The sequence below is a fragment of the Felis catus genome, chromosome D3 (assembly GCF_018350175.1).
Source record: "Felis catus isolate Fca126 chromosome D3, F.catus_Fca126_mat1.0, whole genome shotgun sequence".
NCBI lineage: Eukaryota > Metazoa > Chordata > Mammalia > Carnivora > Felidae > Felis > Felis catus.
This window is the reverse complement of record NC_058379.1, coordinates 72,330,793-72,356,928: the sequence shown is the minus strand read 5'-3', so window position 1 is coordinate 72,356,928 and position 26,136 is coordinate 72,330,793. Positions and strand designations below refer to the sequence as shown.

The window sequence follows — 26,136 nt, the reverse complement described above, 5'->3', positions numbered from 1 at the left end:
GAGAGCTTTCCTACTATTCCTCCTTTCTAATCTTATATTCTAATAAACTTTTGCCTGTTGCTCATTTTGTGTCCACCTCTTCATTCTTCGAAGCAGCAAGACAACGAATCTTGGGTATTGTGGTAAAGAATCCTGCAACACTAGGAAATCCTGACACAGAGCATATAATGTACCTTTTGAAAGAAAGTTTAGATTTAACTATAATAGATAGTTTGAGTGAAGTAGCCACATTTTTAATTAATGCTAATATATGCCATTAAATTTTAGTTCAAAGGCCTTAAACATGCAATCCATGGCATACACGCAGTATTATTTCATTACTATCAAATATGTGAGTCAAGTTTCACCATTTAACACTTACCATCAGAAAGTGTAACCACTGTTATGTCATCAGTAGATACTCCTGGCCCATAGCGATTATAAGCTAGGAATCGAAGAGTATATTCCGTGAATTTTTTCAGGCCTTCCAGCTTATAAGATAGTCCATCAACCTCTATATTCTGGAGACATAAAATGTCAAACTGTTATTCAGGAGGCACATTAAAGCAGAAATGGCATCCATTCTGCGCAGTGAATTGGATATTAGACTCTTACTCATAGAACCACGCTCTAGCCTTATAATGAGTTGTTGTAAAACCTAACTTGTGACACACACTCCCCCACTAAATTCCAAACCACTCTGTAGACTCCTAGTTAAAATAGCACCATGGTATTTTTACAGTCATTAAGTTCCAATGTGTTTAACACCACCCAATACATTGAATGGTATGCAATATTCCACCCACACTGATACTGACGGGCAGAAGGCAACCTGTGAATCCATGGGAACAGATCGTTACTCCTCTCCCCTAAATGGAATAATTCACTAAGAAACAGTGGATTTCTTCCTTCCCTTGCTGAAATATACCTATGGCTCTTGAAACTGACAGATACTTTTCCATAATCTTTATCTCTCACAATGCTGTGAGGTGGGTGGGAACTGTTTTCAGTACGTCACAGCAGCAGAAATGAGGTACTGGAGGTGAAGGTCATTGAGAAACCAGAGCCAGTTTGCTGTAGAAGACCCATTATTAGCTCTCCACAATGATGCTCACACTCACATTTGTCTCAGGTAGCATCACTTCTGAATTTTTTTAAGTGGATTGGTGAAATGCATCATGGGAAAGACAAAAATGTATAGAAAATGGAGAGAATGGAAAGCTGAAAACAAGGGCTAAATAGCATGGGGACAGAAAACAAACAAAAAAACCAGGATGAATGATTGTATAGAAGGAGCTCTTAGTAATTCCTATTGCTCAATATAACCTAGGACTTGAACTATTTCTGAATAGGGCTGTTGCAAAACATCTTTAAAAAGCAAAATCCCTATCATGCAGTTTGTGTACAAGCAGGAAGACCACAGTACGCTTGGCAAGCTTCACAACATATCCTGAGAACTCTGGTATCCCAAGATAGGCTCTTGATTTTTCTTATTTACCTATGCACTTGTCTATATATCTTTTCCCACGTGAGGTTGAGAAACCGGAAGTAAACATCTCAACAGTCATATATATGTCACAAAATAGAATTGCTGACTTTCATGTGTCTCCCCCTAAATCTAATTTGCCTGTTTTCAAGTATCTGCGCAAACCATAGATTACAAGCAACTTGAAAGGAGGCAAGTAGCCTTCTGGAGTCAGGCTTATTGAAAACAATGAAAAGTGATAGGTGACTACAACCTAATGGTGAGGAAAGGACAGAAATAACTCAAATATATAGAATGAAAGCAGCAAGCTGACTGAGGCCTTTGAATAAGAGATCAGTCATCCTTAAGACAAGGACTGACAATGCAAATGGTTTCTAGGACCAGATAAGTTAACATAAATGTGGCTATGCTGGCCCGGGCCACTAGCTATTACAACTAAAAAACAAAACAAAACAAAAACAAAAACAAACAAACAAAAAACATTCTTTGTAGTGATTTCATTTCATTGTCCATTTGCCTCTCTTACAACCAGAATTCAATTAAATTTCAATTAAATTGCTTAACGTTTCTAATAATCAGTATTTAAAAATTATCAGCTGTCCAATTAACATGGTGGACTGGACCAAGAGTTTGCAGATCTCCTCCTATGCCTCTGGTCCTAGGACCATCCAATAGGTGGCAGCACTGGGCCCATTCCCTTGCCTACCTGTTCTTTTCCCGTGGACACCTCAGTGCAGAACAATCTGTAACCTTGGACTGGACCATTTGCATAGGCAGGGGGTTCCCAGGTAATAAGAATTGAGGTAGGTGAGGTAGATACAGCTTGCAGGTTTTCTACTGGCCCTGGAACTTGCACTGTGTACAAAAGAAATTGATTAGTATGAGAGGGTTCTCTTCCTCAAAACAAACAAAATTACATCTTTTACAGTTTAGGGATATTATAGCCCTATGTACTACTTTAAGAACCAAAAGGGATGAAAAAGTAAAATATAAAGTAATAAATTTTAGAATCATTTCACTTTGAAATTCAGGACAGGGTTTATATTAATCTAAATTACGTGTTTCATTTTACAGTTGAGGAAATTGGTCAAGGAGTCTAAATTACTAGGAAAATGATGGAAAAGGAGTGGGATTGTTAATCTAAGTTCTTAGTATGGAAAATTTTCCACTATGCCAGCATGGCTTTGCTTGTGTATGAATAATAACTACAGAAGGAAAAGAGAAAATACAATTAGAATACTTGTATATCATGATTCTACTTATAATTCAAATGAACAGCACAGCTATGGATAATTTGCCACATCTGTATTTAAGTCAGCATTTTAAAATCTTGCCCAATTCTATGTCCTTTAAATTAATATTGAGATTTAATTTTCAGTTTTACTTTCTAGTATTCTATTTCCTCTCATAACTGCTACTTTACTTAATCAAGAATAAGTAGCTTGCTCGTTAAATAAATTATATAGCACAGGTCCACAATTGCTTAAGCAAAACACTTGTGTCCAGATTTGTTTTGAGATCTGGAAATTTTCAGATTTTAGAAAGACAATATGATGTATGTACAATGTTACATTTAACATCCCAGGTGGGGTCTCTGTTTGCACCCTGTTATCAAATCACACATTTGCAGCAAAATATATGATATTCACATCAGACAAAATTATTGAAGACTATGCTTAGCATAGCATAAGGGCAGATCAGTTTTGGGTATGTCAGGAGTCAAGAAATTCCTTCAAATTCCAGATTTGCAAATTTTGAATTTGTGCATACTTTTTTATTTATAGACCTGAATACATAAATATGTGGTTTGTAAATTGTAAATGCCATACATCGTAATCTAAATTAAATAGTTTCATCATCACAAATATGATGACAATTTTAACAAACATGCTGTATATTTTCCCCAGCCTTAGATCCCACCTACCTTTGAACAGATGCACCTTTTAGGCCTCTAAATAGAATTTTGTGAGCTTAACATCCACAGTAAAAGTCTGAAACTGTGGCCGACAGATATCTGATAACACAACTCCTTAGATCAGTGCTGCACCTGTGTCCCTGGATCAGTCATTTTTCAGAATTGATTCCATGGAGCCCAGGCTCCTTAAGGCATCATGGCTCATGCATTGTAGAAAAATGCGTGGGAAAATATGTATATATTTATATATCAGAAACATGTGTTTTATGTCACATTCACATATTTCCCACCAGTCCCCAAAGCTTGAGTATCCTTGTTATTGACATTTGCCTTCTTTCATCTTAACAAATGACAACTTCTCACAAACTTACTTGAAAATCATTTTAAACTTACAGAAAAATTTAAGAATGCAAATATTATGTTGAACACCTGTATTCCCTTTACCCAGATATACATATATTCTCAGGGCACCTGCGTGGCTCAGTTGGTTAAGTGTCTGACACTTGATTTTGGCTCAGATCATGATCTTGTGGTCTTGAGTTTGAGCCCCACATTGGGCTTGGCCCTGACTGTGGAATCTACTTAGGATTCACTCACTTCTGCCCCTCCCCCACTTGTGTATGCATGCTCTCTCTGTCTCAAATAAACTTTACCAAAAGAGATACACATATATACATATGTGTATACATATACACATATATACATTGCATGTATGTATATACATACATTCAAAAGAGATACACATATATACATATGTATGTACATGTACACATACATACATATACACTTATGTATATATATACATATATATGTATATATACTCTCTCCCTATATACATATATATTACATATTTATTATATATATATAGAAAGAGACAGAGGCAGACAGAGAATCTGAATCCATTGTTACACACACCATAGCTCTTTACTCCCAAATATTTTAGTGCATATTTCCTAAGCATAATTCGTACATAAATAATATTAACTTCCGTACATTTCATATTTGTACAACACTTTTATCTAATCTTCATCTGCATTCCAATTGTGTCAACTGACTCAATAATGTAACTTATATAGCATTTCCTTCTCCAGTTCAGGATCCAGTCTAGGGTCAAGTTTGCATTTCAGTGCCATAACCTCTTTAGCTGGCTTTAAGCTGGAACAGTTCCAAAATCCATCTTTATCTTTTAGGTCATTTATACTTTTGAAGGTTATACCCCTTTTTTAAATTAATTAATTTTTTCATTAAAAACAATTTTTTTTAACATTTATTCATTTTTGAGAGACAGGGAGAAACACAGAACATGAGCAGTGGAGGGGCAGAGAGAGAGACACACACACAGAATCCAAAGCAGGCTCCAGGCTCTGAGCTGTCAGCAGATCCCGACTTGGGGCTTGAACTCACAGACTGTGAGATCATGACCTGAGCCGAAGTCAGAGGCTTAACTGACTGAGCCACCCAGGTGCCCCTAGCCCTTTTTTTAAATTCATAGAATATTCTTTATTTGGGTTTTGTTTTTGTTTCTTCATGTTGGATTTAGGTTATGCATTCTAGACCCAAATGAGACATGAGTGATGTCTATACCTCAGGGATCATGTCCAGAGGCATAAGACCTCTTTCCCTCCATGGTCGGTAATATTAGTCCTGAATACCTGGTCAAGGTGCTGCCAGATTTCTCCACTGTAGCATTAACTGGTCCCTCTGGATCCCCCCACCCCAAGCCCCTCTCCATTGCTTATAGCCAATAAGCAATTTGTGGGGAGATACTATGTCAGGACCATATAAATATCATGCTATTTATCAAATTCTCTTAGAATTAGCATCTATTAATAGTTTTGATATATCAATTTTTAGCATGGTGGTTACAAAATGTTTTGTTTTGTTTTGTTTTGTTTCTATTCAAGCACTTCCTCCAAATTAGCCACTTGGCATACTACATTCTATTATAAGCAAGAACCCATATGTCTATTTATGTTATCTCTTATTGGTATGGGCACATGGATCTCTACTTTTTTATGGTCTATAATTCATATTTGTCTTAAAGACATTTTGGTGTTCAAATTGTCAAGTTCAAATCTGGCCAGTGGGGTCCTCTTTAAGTTGGTCCTCTGTCCTTGTAATATGACATATCATTTATTGAAGAACTTTTTGTCTTCCTGGCATAATATATTCCAGGCTCATCTTGGTCCTGCCCCAGTTCTGGAATCAAACATGTCTCTAAATATTTCTCATTCTTTTTAGTGGGGAATGGTATTCAAGACAAAGATCTGGATGTCAGCTCTGTTCACTGCTGCTTAGTTGTCTTGCTGCTAGATCCTTCTGGTGAATGAGAAACAAGAATGTATATATACTTATGCATACACAAATGCATTCACACACACACACACACACACACACACACACACATATATATATATATATATATATATATATATATATATATATATATACTCAAATATATAAGTACACAGGTGCATTTTTCATGACTTGACAGAGATGCCTCCCATTCTAATCCATCTCTCCAGAGTTTGTTTTTGTCTTCTCCATTCCCCTTTTATGTCCTTTCTTCCATAGGGAAGATTCTGGCTTCCAAAGAGTTGTATTCTGACAGACACTCTATGAGAGTTCCTTCATCTTGGTACTCTTCCAGGAAGGGGTAGTTTTTCTATGAAAAATTCCTTATTACACAAAGAAGACTTCAGTAGATAATACTGAACAAAGTTCACATTGATAGAATTAGAACTGTATTATGTTGACCCAGACATTTTGTTTCATGGGGGGAAAAAAGAAAAATAAAAACTTTCTCACTGACATTGTTCAACTGGATTTTCAAAATAGGATGTTTTAAAGAACAGTAACAAAAAAAACCACTAGAATTTGTATGCTTCTATGATTACTGATATATTCACAATGACAATGTAAACATTTCTAGAAGGAAGGTTTTCTGATTTGGAATCTATTATTTTTCTAAAGAAGAAAGACAAAGAAAGGAGCAAAAGAAAGAATTGAGACTGAGTGATCTGCTTAAGTTATATGTTAAGTGTGACATAACCAGGATTTTGAAATTTCACAGAGCATATATCCCTGTGGCCCAGTGATGTATAAAGTTTTAACTGAATGTGTCTCTTCTTGGTCTCCTATGGCTAAACTGAAAAGGCATTACCTATTTAAAAAAAATGGCTCATTATGGAATCCAAGACTAAGATTTAAAAATGGCCAACATCCATTGGAATGTTGGGAGCTATTACTCCTGCTGTGAGATGTTACCTTCAAGGAAAGTTTCCCATCTCCAAAAGGCTCAGGAGATGAGTGGGTTTCCCTTTCTTGGAGAAAGGAAGGGAAGGCAATGTTTGGGAAGTTTCCGCTCTTCTGTTCCACTGGAATACAAAGGGGTAATGGGAAGAAGAGCCAGACACCTGTGAATCTGGAAGGCTAAGCTGAGGGTGCCACCTAGCATAATGGGGGTGGGAGTCAACAGCCTGCCAGACTAGACTCTTTGAGTATGTCACAATCAGATATGACAACCTCATAGCCACTTTCATCAGGCATCGTGAGGAGAATAGACAGCCTACATGGATGTCCACAGCTCCAGGCAGCATCCCCACAAAAGCTACCAATAGGCCACACTCCTCCCCTGCTGAACCCACCAAGGGCTGCTTAGCATCCAGGTTCCTGGTCAGGAGAATGGTCAAAACTCTCCCCTTAGGTTTCCAAATAATAATAGCAGTTGTCTTTTTCACGGGGATATGCACAATGTTAGGCATATACAACATATTCAATGTGTGTCAAATGAATGACTTTATATACAATTACCAAATGTTACCCTAAATAACAAGCCTAAAATAAAAACAGCTACTCTAACAGTCTAACTCATTTGATTTTGTTAATTCAGGATTGTTACTACAAGTGATCAGAAAACAGTGTTTTTCTAACATACTTGGTAAGAACTAAGGTTGGTATATTTATGTTTGTTGTATGCATGTGAACCTAGGTACACTTTGCCCACTGTGTAATTTGTTTATATGCATATATAATTTGGTTACCTACAGGACACCATCAGGTGGTTAAGTACCATAATTTGGTCAGTTCTCACTGGTAGTGCCTACTCTGATTGTCTGCTCACCAACTGAATTATTCTCCCTTCCTATTGGTCATCAGACAGTATCAGGGAAAAACATGTGCTTGGGATTCCAGCAGAATTTTAAACAGAGATAATAGACATAGGAAGTAAAAAAGAGCATTCAGAGCATTTAGTGTAAGCATGCACAAATAAGAGTATATGTTTTCACCAATTCCAGCCAAATGATAACATTCTCTTTGTTTTTATAAAGTTTCCACTTGTCCACTTCCACTTTCTACTTCCAAGGATTGCATCTTAATACCAAACTGTTTGCTACTTTAACTTGTGAATTTTTGTTGTTGTTGTGTGTTTTTAATTTTTTTACTTATTTATTTATTTAGAGAGCATGAGGAGGGGAAATGGGCAGAGGGAGAGAGACAGAATCTTAAACAGGCTTCATACTCAGCATGGAGCCCAATGCAGGGCTCAATCCCATGACCCTGGGATCATAACCTAAGCAGAAAACAAGAGTCCGATGCTTAACTGACTGAGCCATCCAAGTGCCCCTAACTTTATGTTTTAAAATAGAATTTATTTTATGATCTGATTGCATTGTTCCTTAACATTATCATATATTAAAATTAAAATACCATAATGTTGTTATTGTTCCAAGTAAATATAACATCAAAACATCAAAAAAAAGTACTAGCAAATGATATATTAATCATATTATCAGACCAAAACACTGCTTGCATATGGGATATTTTTCTTTACAACATTCCTGGCTAGTGTCAAGACTGTTTCACATAAGCTATTAAACGCTTACTTTTCTTCACAACAGTGCTATAAATTCAAATTTGTGAATTCCCTGATATTTTCCTTTTGAATTACAGCCCAAACATAGGTCTGTGGATAATATACTGTGTTGATGTTAATTGTGGATGTACACATTTTTGTACATCCACACAAATTTGTGTATTTATTCAGGTCTGTATCTATATATTTAAGCATAGCTTACCTGGTTTTACATATGTGATTTATTATATACATATTAGAAGGAGAGAAAGAGGAAAAAGAGAGACAAAAATGTTCAACAATGGGAATTATATGAGAAATCAATACTGTTAACAGCTTCAGCCTTCCATTTCATTACGTTTTAGCATGTCAGTCAAGAAACTTAATGGCCTTAACTGCTCATCATTTCCAAGATGTCTTTAATAATCCTCACTGATCCCCTCAGTTGGACAATAATTTTGTGGCAAAATGCATCTAATTTCTCTTCATCTCTATTTGAGCTACCTATTTCTTCAAAGAATGGCAAGATTTCAGAATAGATGCATAATCTATGCAAGTAACTCATCAATCAATGTCAGCTTAACCAACCACCTTTTTAAATTTCAATATTGCATTCCAGTAGAAATTCATTATAACACCTGTACCTAAGAACAAATTAAATACTTATGTTGGAGTAAAATGATATATATTACATGTCACTATTTGCACTGGGGACTGTAATTTCTGACTATATAGATAGATTTATAGCATAACAGAGAACTCTATCATGAGATATTATTGGATATTAACCCCCAAAATGGCACATAAAAGTTAGCTGAATCTTAATACAGCATCATTTATCATATATAATCATATTGAAGACAGGATGTGTGTTTGTACTGTATGTGAGAGACTGTGTGTGCATGCACACAAGCGAGTGAGTGAGAAGGGAGGAGAGAGAGAGAGAGAGAGAGAGAGAGAGAGAGAGAGAAGAGTGGAGAAAGTATCAGTTTAATGAACTATAGTTTGTTAAGATGCGGGTATAGTTTCTTGTCCCTACTCTACTTATGATAAAGATCAGTCATTGGCATCAAGGAGTCCACAGAGTGCTTGAAAGTGTATGTACACTTTCAAGAATGTACCATGTACATTTTTTAGGTGTAGGGTCCATAAGTTTCCATCATTAGGATCTATGATTCCCCAAGAAGTAGCTCCCAATGGATCAGATAATGGAACAGATATCTCTTGTTTCTTTTGGCTTTGAAAACCAATGATTCTTTATTATTAACTCATTTGTAATGATTATGAATTACTTTCTGATGGGAAATATAGCAATAATTTTACTTTAAAAAGACATCTTCAACTTTTAATAAAATTCTAAAGCTGAAAAATATTTCCGAAATAGACTGTCCATCTCATTTTCCAAATCATGGGCAATTTAAAGGCATTTGAATCAATCTGGTTTAATTTGTCAAATATTTTAGGTTTTACAAGATGTTAGAGCTTTTGCTGATCAAGAAGTTACATAGCATATATGAATTAACACTCTGGTTTTCTTTTTCTTCTTTTTTCTTGCTGTTTATATTCCAAAATCTATCTACCCGTCTACCTTTCTGACTTCTCTTTACTATATGTAATTTGATATTTGCATTAATCAGACTAAAATCTAAATTATGATTTATCAACTATAAGGTTCTAAAAATATTTTGGGAGTTTAAATAATCCCTTCTAAATAAGAATGTAAATATAAGATTTTCATAGAAAAAGCTTTAGAAGGATCAAGACATGCCACTGTCTTCATAATACTGAATGAGGCTGATGTCTCTTCACCATTATACTGATGTTTCTCAGCTGGAAGTCCAAAATGAAGACAAATGTTAGTGTCAGAGAACATGTAGTTGAACATTTGAATATTTAAAGTCTTTTCAAAATGACTGTATAGTACAATGTGTCCTACTCTTCCTAAATCATCAATTTAACAGCTACCAAACCTCTTTTTTTCTTAAGAACTAAAGTACTAGTGCATTTGAAAAAAAATCACATGTTATCATTCAGATAATGACCTATCATTCACATGTCCTCAATTCAGGCCAAAATTCTGAGCCTGATTTGCTTATTCATTTGCTAATTTAAAAATGATTCTTGAGTTCATTGTTTAAAATGGGCAGCAAAAGATCTAAGTAATTGTCTGTAGTGATCTAAATGGATTTAGACCACAATGCTCTTATTTAAGCAGCGGCTTCCATTGCCAATCTCACTGAACTTGTTTCAAATGCAAGTCATTTCTGAAACAATTTGCATTTATTGATAATAAAGTGCATGCTTTGATTGCCTCTTTGATTTTTTTTTCCTCCTGTAGTTAACAGCTTTAATGATATTTCTATGAAATCTGTTTCTATTTTGTATGGGGAATGCAACATCAAAAAGCCTGCAGGCAATGTAATTATTAACATAATGAAACCCCTTCTTGACTGAACTATCCATAGTTAGGAGATATGACAGTAATTTGGCAAGAAGGAAGCACAAACTATGGGGTAGGTTTCTATTACAAAACCACAGAAGTCTGACTAGACTTGGTTAGAGGAAGTGGTTATTACCTGAGCATTTTATTTAGGGTTTTAATAGGTGGTATCTGCTAAGTCACAATATACTCAACTATGTCATTGTGTGTATATAGAGAAATATATGTAGATATCTATGCACACATATAACATGTGATATATATGATTTACATATTCCTTATATATACACACATGTATACACATATATGCTAATATATTAAATGATGGATGTTTCTGACAGTGTAGTAGAAAAAACTTTAATGGTTCTCTCTGAAAAAAAAATAGTACTGAAAGTAATCTCGTGATTCATCCTAGAACTAGAAGCAGTTTGATAACAAAAGTGATTTCAGAAATTGACTTCAAGATAAGGTCTTTTCAGTGGGGTAGCTCAGGCTTTTCCTTGACATAGTCAAGTAGTAATAGCCTTGGTGAAGTATGCCAAGTATTTTGAACTTCACTTTAGAAAACAGGCAATGCGTAGAAATGTAAAGTGTAGTGGAAAATGTAGATTCCTGATGGCACAACTGAGGTCTCAAACCTAAGTTCTCAAACCATTTAAACTGGAGGTTTCTAAGTAATGTCAAAAGCAATTGTTTTTATGATCTAGAAAAGTTGTCTGAAAGATACCAAACATTGAAACTAAAAACCTAAGTTTTTAGCCAAATATGTTTAAGTTTCCATGTTACTGAAGGCTAGATGTAATATAAATTCAATCATACATTTTTTCTCCTCCCTTATAATTTTTTTCAGAATAGCTTGGGTTGGGTTACTTTCCATTATGTTACATTTCATTTTAGATAAAAGTACCAGCTGGTTTTAAAGTCTATTCATAGGTTTTATGTGTTTAGGATACAGTGCTGCCTCTAGTATTATGAAATATTTTATTATGATAGAAATTTTCAAGGAATTTAGTAGGACAGAGAAAACACACACACAGGAAACACCTAGATGTGAACAACAGACCATATATAACCAAGATTAAAACCTCTCTGGGCAGACAATGAATTATATAAGAATTTTAGAAATTATAATCAGAAATGGTTATGGTAATTTCGTCAAGAATATTTCTTGAAGAACAATTAAGAGATGCACTGATGGAAAAAGGACAAGGAAGTTCAGGTGTGAAGAAAGAATCTGATAAGTCAGCAAAAATGAGTTTGATAGGTAATGGCCTCGAAATTAGCTTTTTCAGAATAGAAGTTACAAGCTGGTAAAGAGAGAAGAACCATATAGCTTGGGGAAGGCTTCCAACAGTGAGGCCTCTAAGTAAAGATAATGAGAAGAATTCCAAAATAAACTAAATTAAAGATGGCACCACTGATGATCTCATATTGAGGAAACAACCAGAAGCATAGAATTTTCAATTATTCACTTGTTTTTCTATTTTGCTAGCATTATCCACAAATCAAATAATATTCTACCAGTTTTTTTAAAAATATGGTGTGTTTCAAGATACTTGATGAAAGTTAAAAAATTCATCCATTTTATTTGAAGATCCCCACACTAAAACTTCAGTGTGGGAATAAGTATTCAGAAAAGAAAAAACAAAACAAAACAGGTGAATATTCCAAGAAATTGTCAGGAACTTTTAAGAAATTCTAGACAGAAATAATGGAAAGGTGAAAACTAGCTCTGAGATAACTAGTGAAAAAGAAAATACCACAAATGGAAATAAAGCACCTTAATTCTGAATCCTTGATCAACAACTCCCCTCCCCTCCCGCCATTCCATAACACTGTATGGTTAGGCCAAATTATTTAAACACCCTGCACATCATTTTCTACACAACATTTCTACACAACAGGGCTATTGCCAGGATTATATGAGGCTATATAGAGAAGCAAGTGTTCCAAATAAGATGGTAGATGATATTGCTATCTGGACTCAAGTCCTCTAAACTATTCCATAGTTTGGTTCCCTCAACAGACAGTTGGAGGAACGAGTATTTGATTTTCTTAATTCTCAAGATTGTTGATGGGCAACCCGGTGGTTCAGTCAGTTGGGCATCCAACTCTTGATTTCTGCTCAGGTCATGGATCCCAGGGTCATGGGATCCAGCCCCTCATCAGGCTCTGCACTGAGCATGGAGCCTGCTTGGGATTCTCTCCCTTTCTCCCTCTGTCCCTCTCCCTTGCTCACACTCCCACAAACTTTCTCTCTAAAATAAAAAAAAAAAATTCTCAGGATTGTTGGAAGAACATGAGGAGATGATACATGTGAAAGGGAAATAGGAAACATAATATTCCATAGATGTATACAGCAGGAGCCCTGAATTAGGGTTACATTTACAAACCAAATGTGGCCAAAAGAGTGTCTGATAAAAGAGTGGAGGTTTGCCTGCTTTGTCATAATAACACATAGAAGTTAAGCCTTTCATCTTCCCTATAAATACTCCACATAGACTTATTTTTACTGTTCTTATGTAGATCATACGTTTATGTTTAATTCTTACGGAAGATCTGCAAGCAGAAATTCCCAGCAAGGGCATGCACAGACCTCTTGCTTGTTTCACACTTATTTGTGGCTCACATATACTTCAGGATTGTATTTCTGCACACAAAAATGTCAGTTCTCTATAAATAGATATGCATCAGAGAAGCAGGTGTCTTCAGCTTATGTGCAACCCGGAGTGTTTCCCATGGTGATAATGTAACTAAATCCCAGCAACCTTTCTCAGAGTTGCTTTGTATTATGGTCAGTATGGGAAGAATCAATATTTGATGTTTGTAGTTTTAATAGAGCAATAAATGACTTGTATAGATTGCTTTTATAAAAGACCCCTGCTGCCATTTATTAGAGAAGAAGGAAGTGGCAATCTTTTTCAGATCCTCAAGTGAGTAGGTTTTTCCACATTATGACAAAAAGATCCTATCTTAAAAAGATACGATCTCTTTGGGAAAGAAATTTATTGTTTATCTATTTCCAGGCTTTAAAAGATAAGGAACTGCCTTGGGTAAACTGGTTCTTTTGGGAGGGACCATAAGTTAAAGAAGAAATTTCGAACTTTATTCTCCTAACACATAGTTTTCACAGAAATGGGAGATCTGGGCTTCTCTTTGAGGCAGAAAATGCCAAAAAACAGATCCCATCTAATAAGCTTTGTTGAGAGAGACTAATGGTAAAGAATATGGGCTCCAGAATGAGAGACTCTGTGTTCAAATCCAGTACCATTGCTCAGGCTATGTGGCCAGCTCATGCTACTTAGTACCTTTGAGTTTAATTTTTCTTATCTTAAAAATGGGGTTAATACTAATACCTACCCCATGGGTTTGTTGTGGAGATTCATAATAAACAATTTATGAACAGCATCTGGCACACAGGAAATGCTCAATAAATATTAATTAAGTTTTTACAGTGTACCAGGCTTTGGGAGAATTGGTGGGGCAAACAATGAAAACTTCCATAGAACTTATAGTCTAAGATGGCAGGACACAAGGAGCCAAGAGATGAGGGATTCAGATGAGGTGGGAGAGGTTGCCAGGGCAAGACCATACTGGGTCTTAAAGGCCTTGGAATGATTTTGTTCTTTTATTCTTTTTAAATGTTTATTTATTTTTAAGAGAGAGAGAGACAGAACGTGAGTGTGTGTGTGTTGGGGGGGCGGGTTGCAGAGAGAGAGGGAGACACAGAATCCGAAGAAGGCTCCAGGCTCTGAGCTGTCAGCACAGAGTCCCATGCGGGGCTCAAACTCACGAACCGTGAGATCATGACTGGAGCTGAAGTCAGCCACTCAACCAACTAAGCAACCCAGGAGCCCCTGATAAGGAATTGATGAGTTTAAGCATGTTGTATTTTGTTAGTTACATAATGAGTGAATTGAAGGCGGTGAATGTAGGTATTGGGAGACCAGTTGGGAGAATATTCCACAGTAGCTAAGACAGTTGTTAATAGCTGGAATAAGAACAATGGCAGTGGGCAGGGATTCAAGAGCTACGTGGAAGATAAAATCAGCAGCATTTGAGGTATCAGAGGTAGGGCAGTGAGGAGGATGGAAGCACCAAGGATGACTCCTGTATTTCTGACTTGCACTGCTGAGTGTTTCTGGTGTTGCTCACTAAGACAGTCAATACTCCACTAAAACTAGATCCGGCAGGTGTGTGGGTGTGGGTGTATTAGCAGGTGAATATCACAGCACTGCTACCCACTGTTGGGTCTGAGGCAATTCACTACACACAGACATGTCTAGTGGATTATTTATCCCCAGAGGGACAGTCATAACCTAATACTTTTCTTCATCTTTATTTCTCTTTTAATTTCTTGAGGTTCTAGCCATTAATTTCATACCCTACTTCAATGAATGGCCTCAAATCACAGACTTTTATTTTCTTCTTTATTTATTTCTCCTGAATTTTTGTCTTTCTTTTTCTATATATAGTTAGCCACGTTTCAGGAACATCAACAAGTCTCCAGATTTTGTGATCATCTGTTTGTTTTGTCCCCACCTTACTTAGATCCTCTAAACCCATACTTTGATCTTTCTTAAAGCACTCAAAATAATTACCCCAGTTAATGGATCAAGCTGTGCTAAGGCACTTTTTTCTGAGTAATGTATACACATGTTAAGAAATTTTGTTCCCCTTCTCCCCTGATTCTTGCAAAAAGAGCCCAAGATAAAATATCTTTCCTAACAGTAGCAACAATAAAAATTCCACTAACAATGAACTTGGGTACACATCTGACCTTGACAATACTGAAATTAATATTCACTTTGTGATTCCACTGACATTTATCACTGAGAAGCACCTTTAACGCCCTTACACATACATGCATGCAAGGGGAAGATTGATAATCGCACAGGGCAGAAAACCTAGTTGTCCTCTATCTCTAAGAAGCATCTAAAAGGCTCCCGGTCTGCTGACTGAACCACCCTGAGGATTAAGTTTATTTTATTTTCAGTATTCAAAAGATAAGAAGTTTATTAACCACATGGAAGATTTAGGCTTGCTCAGAGATAGCAGCAGGAAGACAAATAGACTACTGCAGTAAATCATCTCACAGAAGTTGGACGACGACTTTACACAGGGACACTGGTGCGCAACTTTGGATCCAAGGCTTCCTTTCTTTCTCCAAGCCCAAGTCCATTGCTTCTATTTGCATTGGTGCCACAAAGTGTCAGACCAGTAGGAAGAAAATACCTTCAACTCAAACATTCAAAGGCTATTGATTATGATATCTAGTAAATGCAGAGTAAAATAAGGAAGATAATGACTAAATATGAATGCTATTTAGGCAAGACTTTAATTACTATTTCTTTGAGAAGGGTTAAGTTTACCTATTATATTTGTAACTCCCAAACTCAATTTAACACCAGATTGGCAATCTTCTTGGCTTATTCCTGGTTGAATGTAAGACAGAAGGGTATACATGTAGATCATCACTGTTTAGTATAAATGTGAGCCATGAATGCTCATAGTAATTTTAAAAAGCCACATTAAAAAAGTAAAAATCAAGTAAGTAAAATTAATTTTAATAATATATATTTAACACAATAAACTTAAATTGTATCATTTCAAAATATAATCAATGTAAGATTTGTTACTGTGACATTTTACATTCTTTCCATACTAACTTTTTAACATCGTGTGTTTATTTTACATTTACACCTTAAATTGAGCAAGCCATAGTTCAAGTGCTAAAAGCCACTTGTGGCTAGTAGCTACCATACTGAACATTGCAGATATAGGCAATGCCACCAGGCTAATTCAAGAACTCATGCATTGAAATGGGGGAAAATTCAATATTACCAAAGACAGTGGTAAAATTACTATAAGAACATTAAATAACAGAGAGGGTATAGAACAAATCACATTCAAAGTGATAAAATTAATCAAGCTGTTGGTATAATCTAAGTCAGTAATATGTTAAGTCTATTATTACATTGTTATTTGTGATTAAATAGTATATTAAATGATGAAACATACCACCAGAAGTAGCAGCAAGTTATTTCTAGGAGTATTAAGAATTTTTGTGAAGAGCTTGGATGAACTACAAGCCAATTAGCCCCCCTGAAAAATGGAAGTAATAATAGTTTTTATTTCATTGCGAAGTTGTAGGATAAGACTTTGAACAAAGACCGTAGATGAAGGGTTAAGATCAAGTAAGTGATTTATAACATAAAGTAGAAATTATATATCTAGCATGTTCCTCAGCAGTAGAATTAGCATAACTCATTCAGACTGGCTTAAGCACAATAATGTTCGACGTTTTTAAAACATTATCCTGTCATGGCTGTGTTTTCTGAAGTAAAAAGAATCTTAACTCATTAAAGAACTGCTAAAATGCAGTTAACTTTCAATTAACTATTTTTTTCTATTTATTTAAAATTATTATGGCTAATCTTAGTTTGTACACACACACACACACACACACACACACACACACACACGCACGCACATTGTGGCAGGAATGTTATATTAGATTCAAATCCAGGCTCTGACAATGTTAATTTTGACACATTTAATTTTATAATTTCTACCATGGGAGTTGGGTTGGGCCAGAACTCTTGCTCACAGGATATTTCACAGGTATAGGGGGTTGCTATGGGCTGAACTTAAAAGGTTTCAAGGTGATGACACACCATTACTACTTTAGGTTGCAGCTGTTAAAATCAGAGTCAACTTGCTCCCATCAACATTCAGGAAGAAATGCTCATGGGATTTTTATCAACTGAAGATCAAACCGTGGAAATCTGAGTGTGTAGTTGGTGTCAGTAACAGTCCTCACTGACAGCTTCTGCAAACTTCGCTATCCAGATGATTCCTTTCCCTTGTTAGTCCCCTTAGGGCCACCTGAGCAGTTTGTAGTCTTTAATATACAGAAAGCACTATGTCCTACAGCCTACAAGGCAGGGTTAGAATTGTGGAGAGAGGAAGAAGGTAGGGGCATATCAAGTATGCTTTTAAGAAAACGAAGGATGTTTCTCAACATTTCTCTGCTCGAGGGACAATGGTTGAGATTATTTTTTAAATGAAAAAGGTAGTTTGAGTAATCAAAGTATATATACACACCTCATAGTTTGCTCAGTCCTTGTGCAGATTACTTGGAATCTTACTAACAAATCTTTGTGATTTGTAGGGCAGGGCATGTGTTCTGGACTGGATGGCATCCCCCAAAATTCATGCATACCCAGAAAGGCCTTTGCAGATACGATCAGTTAAGTTAAATGAAGTCATACTGCATTGGGGCATGCTCTAAATCCAATATGATGGGTGTCCTTATACAAAGAGGCAAAGAGACACTGAGACGTGGACACAGGAGAAGGACTGCCAGAAACCACCAGAAACCAGGAAGCAGCAAAGAAGGATTTTTCTCTAGAGCTTACAGAGGGAGCGTGGCTCTGCTAACACCTTTGTTTCAGACTCCTCGTCTCCTGAACTGTCAGAGAATACATTTCTGTTGTTTTAAACTGCTTAATGCATTGCACTTCACAGAGCAGCCCTTGGACGTTAATACAAGCAGTATGATCCCTATTTTATGAGAGGAAATTGAGAATTAGAAAAGGTAACTGATTTCCTCAAAAATATATAGCAGAATATAGAGAACACCACAATCTTGAACCCCTGTCTTTTGCTTTTGGTTCAGTGTTGTATCTGTTTTCAGAAACAAAAAACAAACACAAGTAAACACAATTTTTGCAAGCATAGCAGTTTAGACATAGGTCTGCTGATGCCACCAGTACGCTGACCCACCCTAAGTCACTTAACTCTCTGATCCCAAAGTTTACTCTTTGCAAAATTCCATAATTGGGATCCACTATGTCAAAGCTATTCTATGGATTCAACATTATGTTTCAGATCATTGGGTAAATACGTTAGACTCTGAGGTAATGAGGGATAGAAGACCCTTCAAGATAGAGAAAAGGGTAAAGAAATGTTGGAAGACAAAAGGCAAATTCCTCCTTAATTCTGTGGCCTCCACTTGGGCCTAAACCAGGCTTCTGCTGGTAAAATTCCTATGTAGTCTCAGAGCGAACAGGTGATTCAACCTCTGGATCTTTTGTGAACAGACATCCCACTAGAATTCAATCTCCTGTTTAATGAACACAGGCAAAGTACATGTCAGAAAACAAGCTGGTTCTGGGCTAATATTTATTTTGGCAGTAAGTTGCCCCTTTTGGATAGGTTCCTTAGAAAATCTCGGCAGCTGGGAGACTGGGCTGCAGATCAGAGGCTCCTTTTAGGCACTTCTTGCTGGTAGCAGCCACATCAAATTACATTTCACTGTTCTATAGGGAGGTTTTCCGGGAAGGAAGCTTCTCTATGATGGACAAATTTATGAGTGTCGGCTGTGCACAGCAGTGTGCATATCTCTGTAGTTCATTCATTAGGGACATTTGGGCACAGAAGTTTTACAGTTGACAACATGGAGAATTCGTCCACGTTTTTCCAGTTGTTCAGCTTTTCCACTATTAGAAGCTAAACACCACATTTCATTTGGCCATCGACCCAGCAGAATGTGACATTTTCTTTTATTTTTATATTCAAAATATTAGACACATTCCTCAAGCACAGTCTGCTTAGAAAATAAAATGGATTTGGGGCACCTGGGTGGCTCAGTTGGTTAAGCATTGGCCTCTTGATTTCCACTCAGGTCATGACCTCACAGTTTGTGTGATTGAGCCCCACAACAGGCTCTGCGCTGAGCCTGCTTGGGATTCTCTCTCTCCCTCTCTCTCTGCCTCTCCCTGGCTTCTGTTCTCTCTCTCTCTCTCTCTCTCTCTCTCTCTCTCTCTCTCTCTCTTTGTCTCTCAAAATAAATAAATATAGAAAAAAAGAAAAGAAAATGAATTTAACAGTTAAAATTAATGTGTCAAAAAATTAATTCTTGATTTTTCCACACACCCTCCAAGCTAGCTCCTACCCTAGTCTTCTGATTACAACAACAGGCCCCAATGATTCACCTAGCTTCTGAGGCCAAAAACCTAATGGTAAATTTGACTCCTGTCTTTTCTCCATCCCATACCGTGAAGCCAGTCTTGTCCCTACCTTCTAAAGGTATCTTGAATCCTAACACCAAAACTTGAGCCACCAACATCTCTTGACTAAAGCACTGCATTAGCCTCCTTTCTATTCTCCCCACTCTCGCTTTAAATATGAAAATTAGGGTATGTTACTCCCTCTTATATATATGTCTCTTCACTGAGTATGAAATCTATCTTCCTTACTGTGGCTTCCAAGGCTTTTCATGGCCTGGCCCAGTCACCTGTCGACCTCTGTCTCCACTTCTCCCTCTCCCTCTCTCCTCTCCACTCTCCTGTAGCATGGTGGTCTTCTTGTGCTTCGTTTCCAGGGCCTTGGCTCTTGCTACTCTCTTAGGCTCAAATGTCTCCACCCAAGATCTTTGACAGCACCCTCCCCCCAAATTCATTCAGATATCCCCTTAAATGCCCATTCTCCAGAAAGGCTTTCCTGACTTTCTAGAATCACCTCTATTCTCCTCATTCTATACCCCCTTAAGCTGTTTTATTCTTCTGCATGCTTTATTTTTATTGGTTTATTGTACATCCCTATCACTAAAATAAACACCCCATGAGGATAAGTACTTTGTCTTTTTACTGCTGAATTCCCAGTGCTGGAAAATACAGGGTAGCTCTTTGGAAGTACAAGATGAATACTTGTTGAATGAATAAATGAATGGCCTGATAGGGTTCAAACAAATATGGGGAGTGAAAAACGAGCTTATGCAGACTAAGAGACTGATCCATGTGGTGACTTAGCGAGAGTCAGCTTTCTGCTCTCTGCTCTTAAAAATCTTAAGATCTTTTTATTTTAAAAAAAAATTTTTTTTAATGTTTATTTATTTTTGAGACGGAGAGAGACAGAGCATAAGCAGGGAAGGGGCAGAGAGAGAGGGAGACACAGAATGTGAAGCAGGCTCCAGGCTCTGAGCTGTCAGCACAGAGCCCGACATGGGGCTCGAACTCACGAACTGTGAGATCATGACCTGAGCCGAAGTCGGACGCTTAACCGATGGAGCCACCCAGGCGCCCCACATAAGATCTTAAAATAGAAATAGAAGAGACTTATGAAATAACCCAAAGAAAAAGGAGATCATTTCAAACACATGTGAAAAGTACAGAGATAGAGATGAACCAATTATGTGCAGTGTTAAGGAACATGATTACATGAGGAATAATGAGAATCCAGAATGGAGGAATGCATGATTAGAGGAGCGCCCATTATTGAGGGTTTGGCAAAGTACCAGGTAGCAGGCTAAGTCTTTTACACTAATCATCTCATTTAATTCTCTGAATAATCATGTGAGGATGTATTGTTGTGATCCATTTTATAGATGCTCTTTTAAATTTACAACATTCCTGAAAGATGTTTCTCTTTTATACACAAGGAAACTGTGGGTTAGCATAACTAGCTTACTCCAGTTAGCTAGTAAATGAAAAAGCCAGAATTCAAAACCAGTCTGACTTCTGAATCACTGTTCTTAACCATCTTCCACTTTTCTTCCACTTGGAACTTGGAACACCAATTATAGCTTTAATTAGGTGGTAATTAGTAACTTACTTGTGCAACCGTGGGCTCAGAGTTCTACTGTTTGACTTTCAGTTGATAAAAACCCCACAATCATTTTCTCCTGAGCATTGACGGCAACATCCTGACTCTGGTTTTAACAGCTGCGATCCAAGGCAGTAACTGCATATCATCACCTTAAAATCTTTCGATTTCAACCCATGGCAACCCCTTGTACCTGTCAAATATCCCATAATTAGAAATGATGGCCCAACTCAATTTCTATACTGGGGATGATTTGAGGCTTCCCAAGGTGGAAAGTTTGGGCTGAGAAAGAAAAGAGTTTTTCACAGAATAGACCTGTTAGGGGTTTCTTTTGCCTAGATATCTTCCTACAGAGTAGAAATAATATCTGTATTAAAACAATATAATTCAGGAACATTGGAGTTAGAGCACAATAGTCCCATTATTGCCCTTTTGTGTAGCATGTAAGATTTATCATATATTATAGCAGGCAGAATACCAGCCATGGTTAAAAGAATCCATAAAAAAATGAAGTGATTTAATTTTGGTTAGGTATCATATCAGGTTAAGTCAACTGTAAGTTTCTTGACATGATCCTTTCTAAATTACACTAATATTTCACACCAGAACACTATATCTATAACATTATGTGTATTAAACAGCATCTACGTGATTGTGCTAATGATATTATGTTATATAATTTTATGTTAAGTGTTATAATACCATAACCTGATATATATGCATTAAATTATATAGTACTTATACACTAATGCCTTGTAACTGTAAGTTTAGGTTAAAAAAAAGAGGAAATAATTTGATCTCACAGTATGATTTAGAACAATGTATCTTACAGATATATTTTCATCAGAAATTTCATCCCTAAATTTTTTGGTATTATTCTGTTCATCTTATTTTACTTTCTATCCTCAGCACCTATAGAGGCCTTGACACTTGGTACGTAGGTGCTCAATAAATGTTTATAGACTGCATAGATTAACAAAGCTTCTCAAGAGAGGGTATAAATACAGATGTATAAATATGAGGTATATTTACAGGTATAAACACCATACTCTCTTTCTGTCTTTATTTTTCACTAGTCATGTTCACCAGCTCTCCACAGAATCAAATATAATTGAAGGAGTTCCATAAAAAAACTCAGCTCAGCTGTTTTATCTTTAGAGTAGATTTTTATTTGGCTGTGCCAGCATAATGACAATATCCCAAAAGATGCTCAAGCTCCATTTTAGCCAGCAACCTACTTTCATTTTTAATAGGGTATATAACCAAACTATGCAATTAAACCTAAAATCAATCTATTCTGGGGGGAAACATCTTTATCCCAGACTGGATACCCATACTTCCTCAAAACGTCTTATTATTATTATATTTCCATGTCCTCTTTCTTCAAAGTCTCTAATACATATATACATATGTGTGTGTATACACATATATATACATACCAGCATACATACATAATAATTTCTGTTTAATTTTTCACCAAGCAGATAACTTCTCTAAATGTTTGATTACATCAATGGAAGAAGCTTAAATTATGCTTTATGCTCAGAGTAAAAGAGAATAACAGTGAGCCAAGAGAAGCCTTTGGGGAAATGGAACTTAGACTGTCCCACTGCTGAATCAAGGAACACATCATCTTTGTCCTTCATCTTTAAAGATACTTACATTGTTTACCCTGAGAAAATATTTAGAGACCTTTAAGTAACTAACTGAAGAAGATGTTGAAATCTAGATTCTCTGGTCTTTGAAAAATAAATCTTTTATGTTAATTCAATGTATAATTCACTTTTCAACATTCAAAGAGCACTAATCTGTTAAATGTTTTTAAAGTTCTGCTTAAAATGGTTGCCACTAGACTACTAGTTCTTGAGTCAGAACAATGTCTGACTCGCTTTTGTATTTTCATGCCCTAAATTAGTGTCTAGATTGATAGTGTCCAATAGAATTGTTTGCAATAATGGAAATGTTCTCTATGCCATCCCACATAGTAGCCAATAGTCATATATAAGCCACTGAAATGTGACTAATTAGGCTGAGGAACTGAATTTTTAGTTCTCAATTTTATTTAAGTTTTAAGTGCTATTTAACAACTGAAATATGACTACTGTGTCTGAATTTAAATTTTATTTTACTCCAATGCACTTAAATAAACACATGTGACTAATAGTTACTGTACTGGAGAGTGAAGTTCTTGAACTTAACATGAAAAACAATTTTTGATTGAATGAATAAATGAATGAATGAACTACAGAGTGATTCACACTTGCTCTGAACTCTTCTAGTATGATTAAACAACCCATCCTTCCAAGCCTACCTCGAATTGTCATTATAAAAGACATAATACCTCACCTAACTGACCATTATATACAAATGGATTCCTTAAGGCTTCTCTCACTAAGGATACCAAACCATAAGTCTTTAATGTCTCCCATCTTGTATTTGTAAAACCTAAAAGCATGTTTTACAATGAGAGACTTTTAAATTGCATCAGCATTTGTATGCTACCAAAAAAAGATGGAATGTCAATGCTTATCATTATTTCTTTCCATGATTAACCAACAGTCATGCACATGACCATGCATTGTTCATTGGTTCATGGTCAACTTTGCCACCACAGTCATCCCAAATATTCACTCAAATCACCATGCAGTACAGTTAATAATTGAAAAGCAGCTCGAGTTATAAAATAAATGAGCTAGACAGAACTATGATTTACTTGATTTTCTTAATTTACAGAATCATGATGAAGTAAAAATATAATTGGAATTTAATACCTTGGCCATATAATAAGTATGGCTGAGATTTTACAAGCAAATTTTAAGTAACCAGTTATTCATAAGACAGCAATGTTGTGACACATTTAATGGGATGATGGTATGTTTTCTGATAATAGACCTCAAAGTTCAGTTAGGGATACAAAGATATGCATTAGGCAAGATGAGATGACAACCTAGTCTATAATGGCCTGAAAAATTATAGGCAGATGATAATTAGGGGAAAAGTAGTAAAATATATAAATGGCTGATTTGTATAGTAATCAAGCTAGTTCCAAACTATCAAAAAGGTATTATATGAACTTTATTACCTACTGAGTGTCCCACTTTGTTTGTTAAGTGCAGGGCAGTTGGGATTATGTTTCCATTTGATCCTGTCAGGGGCAGGGAGTTTCTCTCTATTGACTGTCTACTTGATGCCAGGGAAGACTCAGGAGCTTCTCATATGTTATCACATTTCTTCTAGAAAGAAGAGGAATAAATCATATCTTCAATTTATAGTTAGGGAAACTGAGGTCTCAAGGATTAAGAAACTTGCCCTAGGATTCAGGTACTAATATTGAACAAATGATGTTCAGAAATTTCTCATTTCCCTCATAACAACTGTACAAGTAGAGCCCTATTTGAATGAATGAATGAATGAATGAATGAATGAGTCAATAAATGAATGAATATCCACGGAAGGAGGGAAAAAAGAAAATATGCCTATGCTTCTGGATAATATATTCTAAAGTGACTCAACCTGGGGGGGTGGGTGGATTTCACTCATCTTTTCAGTGTAAATATAATGGACTAAGAATATTACTCACAACTCAAATATAAAAGGGTTTTGTGGATAATTGGGTTGTGGTCTAGCAAATAGGCTTCCCATTCTAACTGAAGCCCTAGGCCAGTATGTGGTCCATTTTAACATTCTTCACGATTAAACTGCCTTAACAGCATCTTAAAGGACCCCAAATAATAATTCAAAAACTCTCCACATGTGGTATGAAAAGATTAGACAAGTCTTAAGCAGGCAGGGACTTAAATCCAGCTGATAATACAGTGGAGAAATTACACACCATAAAGGCAGGGGGAAGAAGCAAGGGTTTAGCAAAAGGAAGATATAATCAGGGGACATAAACCTTCCTTTAAATCAAGCTTTTCTATTCTGGGTGATTATTTCATAAACTGGATCTGGGGCTGTTGATCTCTTTAAATGATTACTACAAAATGTATGCAGTTTTAGAAACAGTTGCTGGCTGATTTATATTTTAGACATATTTTCCATTAGTGTTTATTCCTTGAGAATATGGTTTTCATAATAGAGTTAATATTTTCAAATATTATGGAAAACTTGAAATTCAATTTGTATAAAAGCTATGTAATTTTAGTGTACAATTACTACATCATATTTGGAAAAACAGTGATAAAAGGAGCAACCAAATGCATACCCAGATGAAGCCCATTTTCAAAAGATGAGATCATTTTGTCAGGGAAAGTAATAATGATAGAATTGCCCACCTCCCTTGCCTCTAAATTCTGAATTTTAGCCGAATAATAAAATCAGCCTTTGAACTTCCTCTAAAAAAAATAACAGTAGGCTCATAAGCTGAGGAGGGGGGTGGGTATGGGGCTAGAAGGGGAGGAAAGGAGAGAGAGAGACAAAGGAGAAATAAGAGAGGAGAGGAGAGGAAATGAAGCACAGGATCTCTAGAATGTTCCATCTTCCTCAGCAATTGGTACACTATCAAGCAGGCTTGAAGAAGATGAGGTGTTCCTTATCCTAGACATATTTTTAAATTGCCAAAATGGCATTTTGTGTTAACAACAGAAGATAAAATACACATATAGTACCTATTAGTCATGATAACATAATTTATTTATTCTAATGTCGGTAATAAAGACAGCAAGTGAGCTACACAGTATTCTTAATGTAAATGAATTGAAGGAGTTGGCTAACTGTTTTGTACATCTAAAGGATATTCTGAATGTACTGTTTATCTAGCCTGATTTATTCTTATCTATGTATCTACTAAGTAAGAGGGGGAATTATCTAAGGCAATTCTCAACAAAACAGAATCAGGTCACTCCCCACCCCCA

At 36.2% G+C, this 26,136-nt stretch overlaps 1 protein-coding gene across 4 annotated transcripts in view; it reads right to left on the bottom strand.

The window, feature by feature from the left end:
* Positions 1 to 26,136, bottom strand: part of DCC (DCC netrin 1 receptor) — a 1,150,608-nt gene that overhangs the window by 300,119 nt on the left and 824,353 nt on the right. For all 4 annotated transcript variants that reach the window (XM_045042312.1, XM_045042313.1, XM_019815281.3 and 1 more), the window contains exons 10-11: positions 2,172 to 2,320; positions 362 to 500 (exon numbers count right to left, since the gene is read on the bottom strand). In XM_045042312.1, the coding sequence (XP_044898247.1) occupies positions 362 to 500; positions 2,172 to 2,320 (288 nt within the window). The remainder of the gene's footprint in view (positions 1 to 361; positions 501 to 2,171; positions 2,321 to 26,136) is intronic.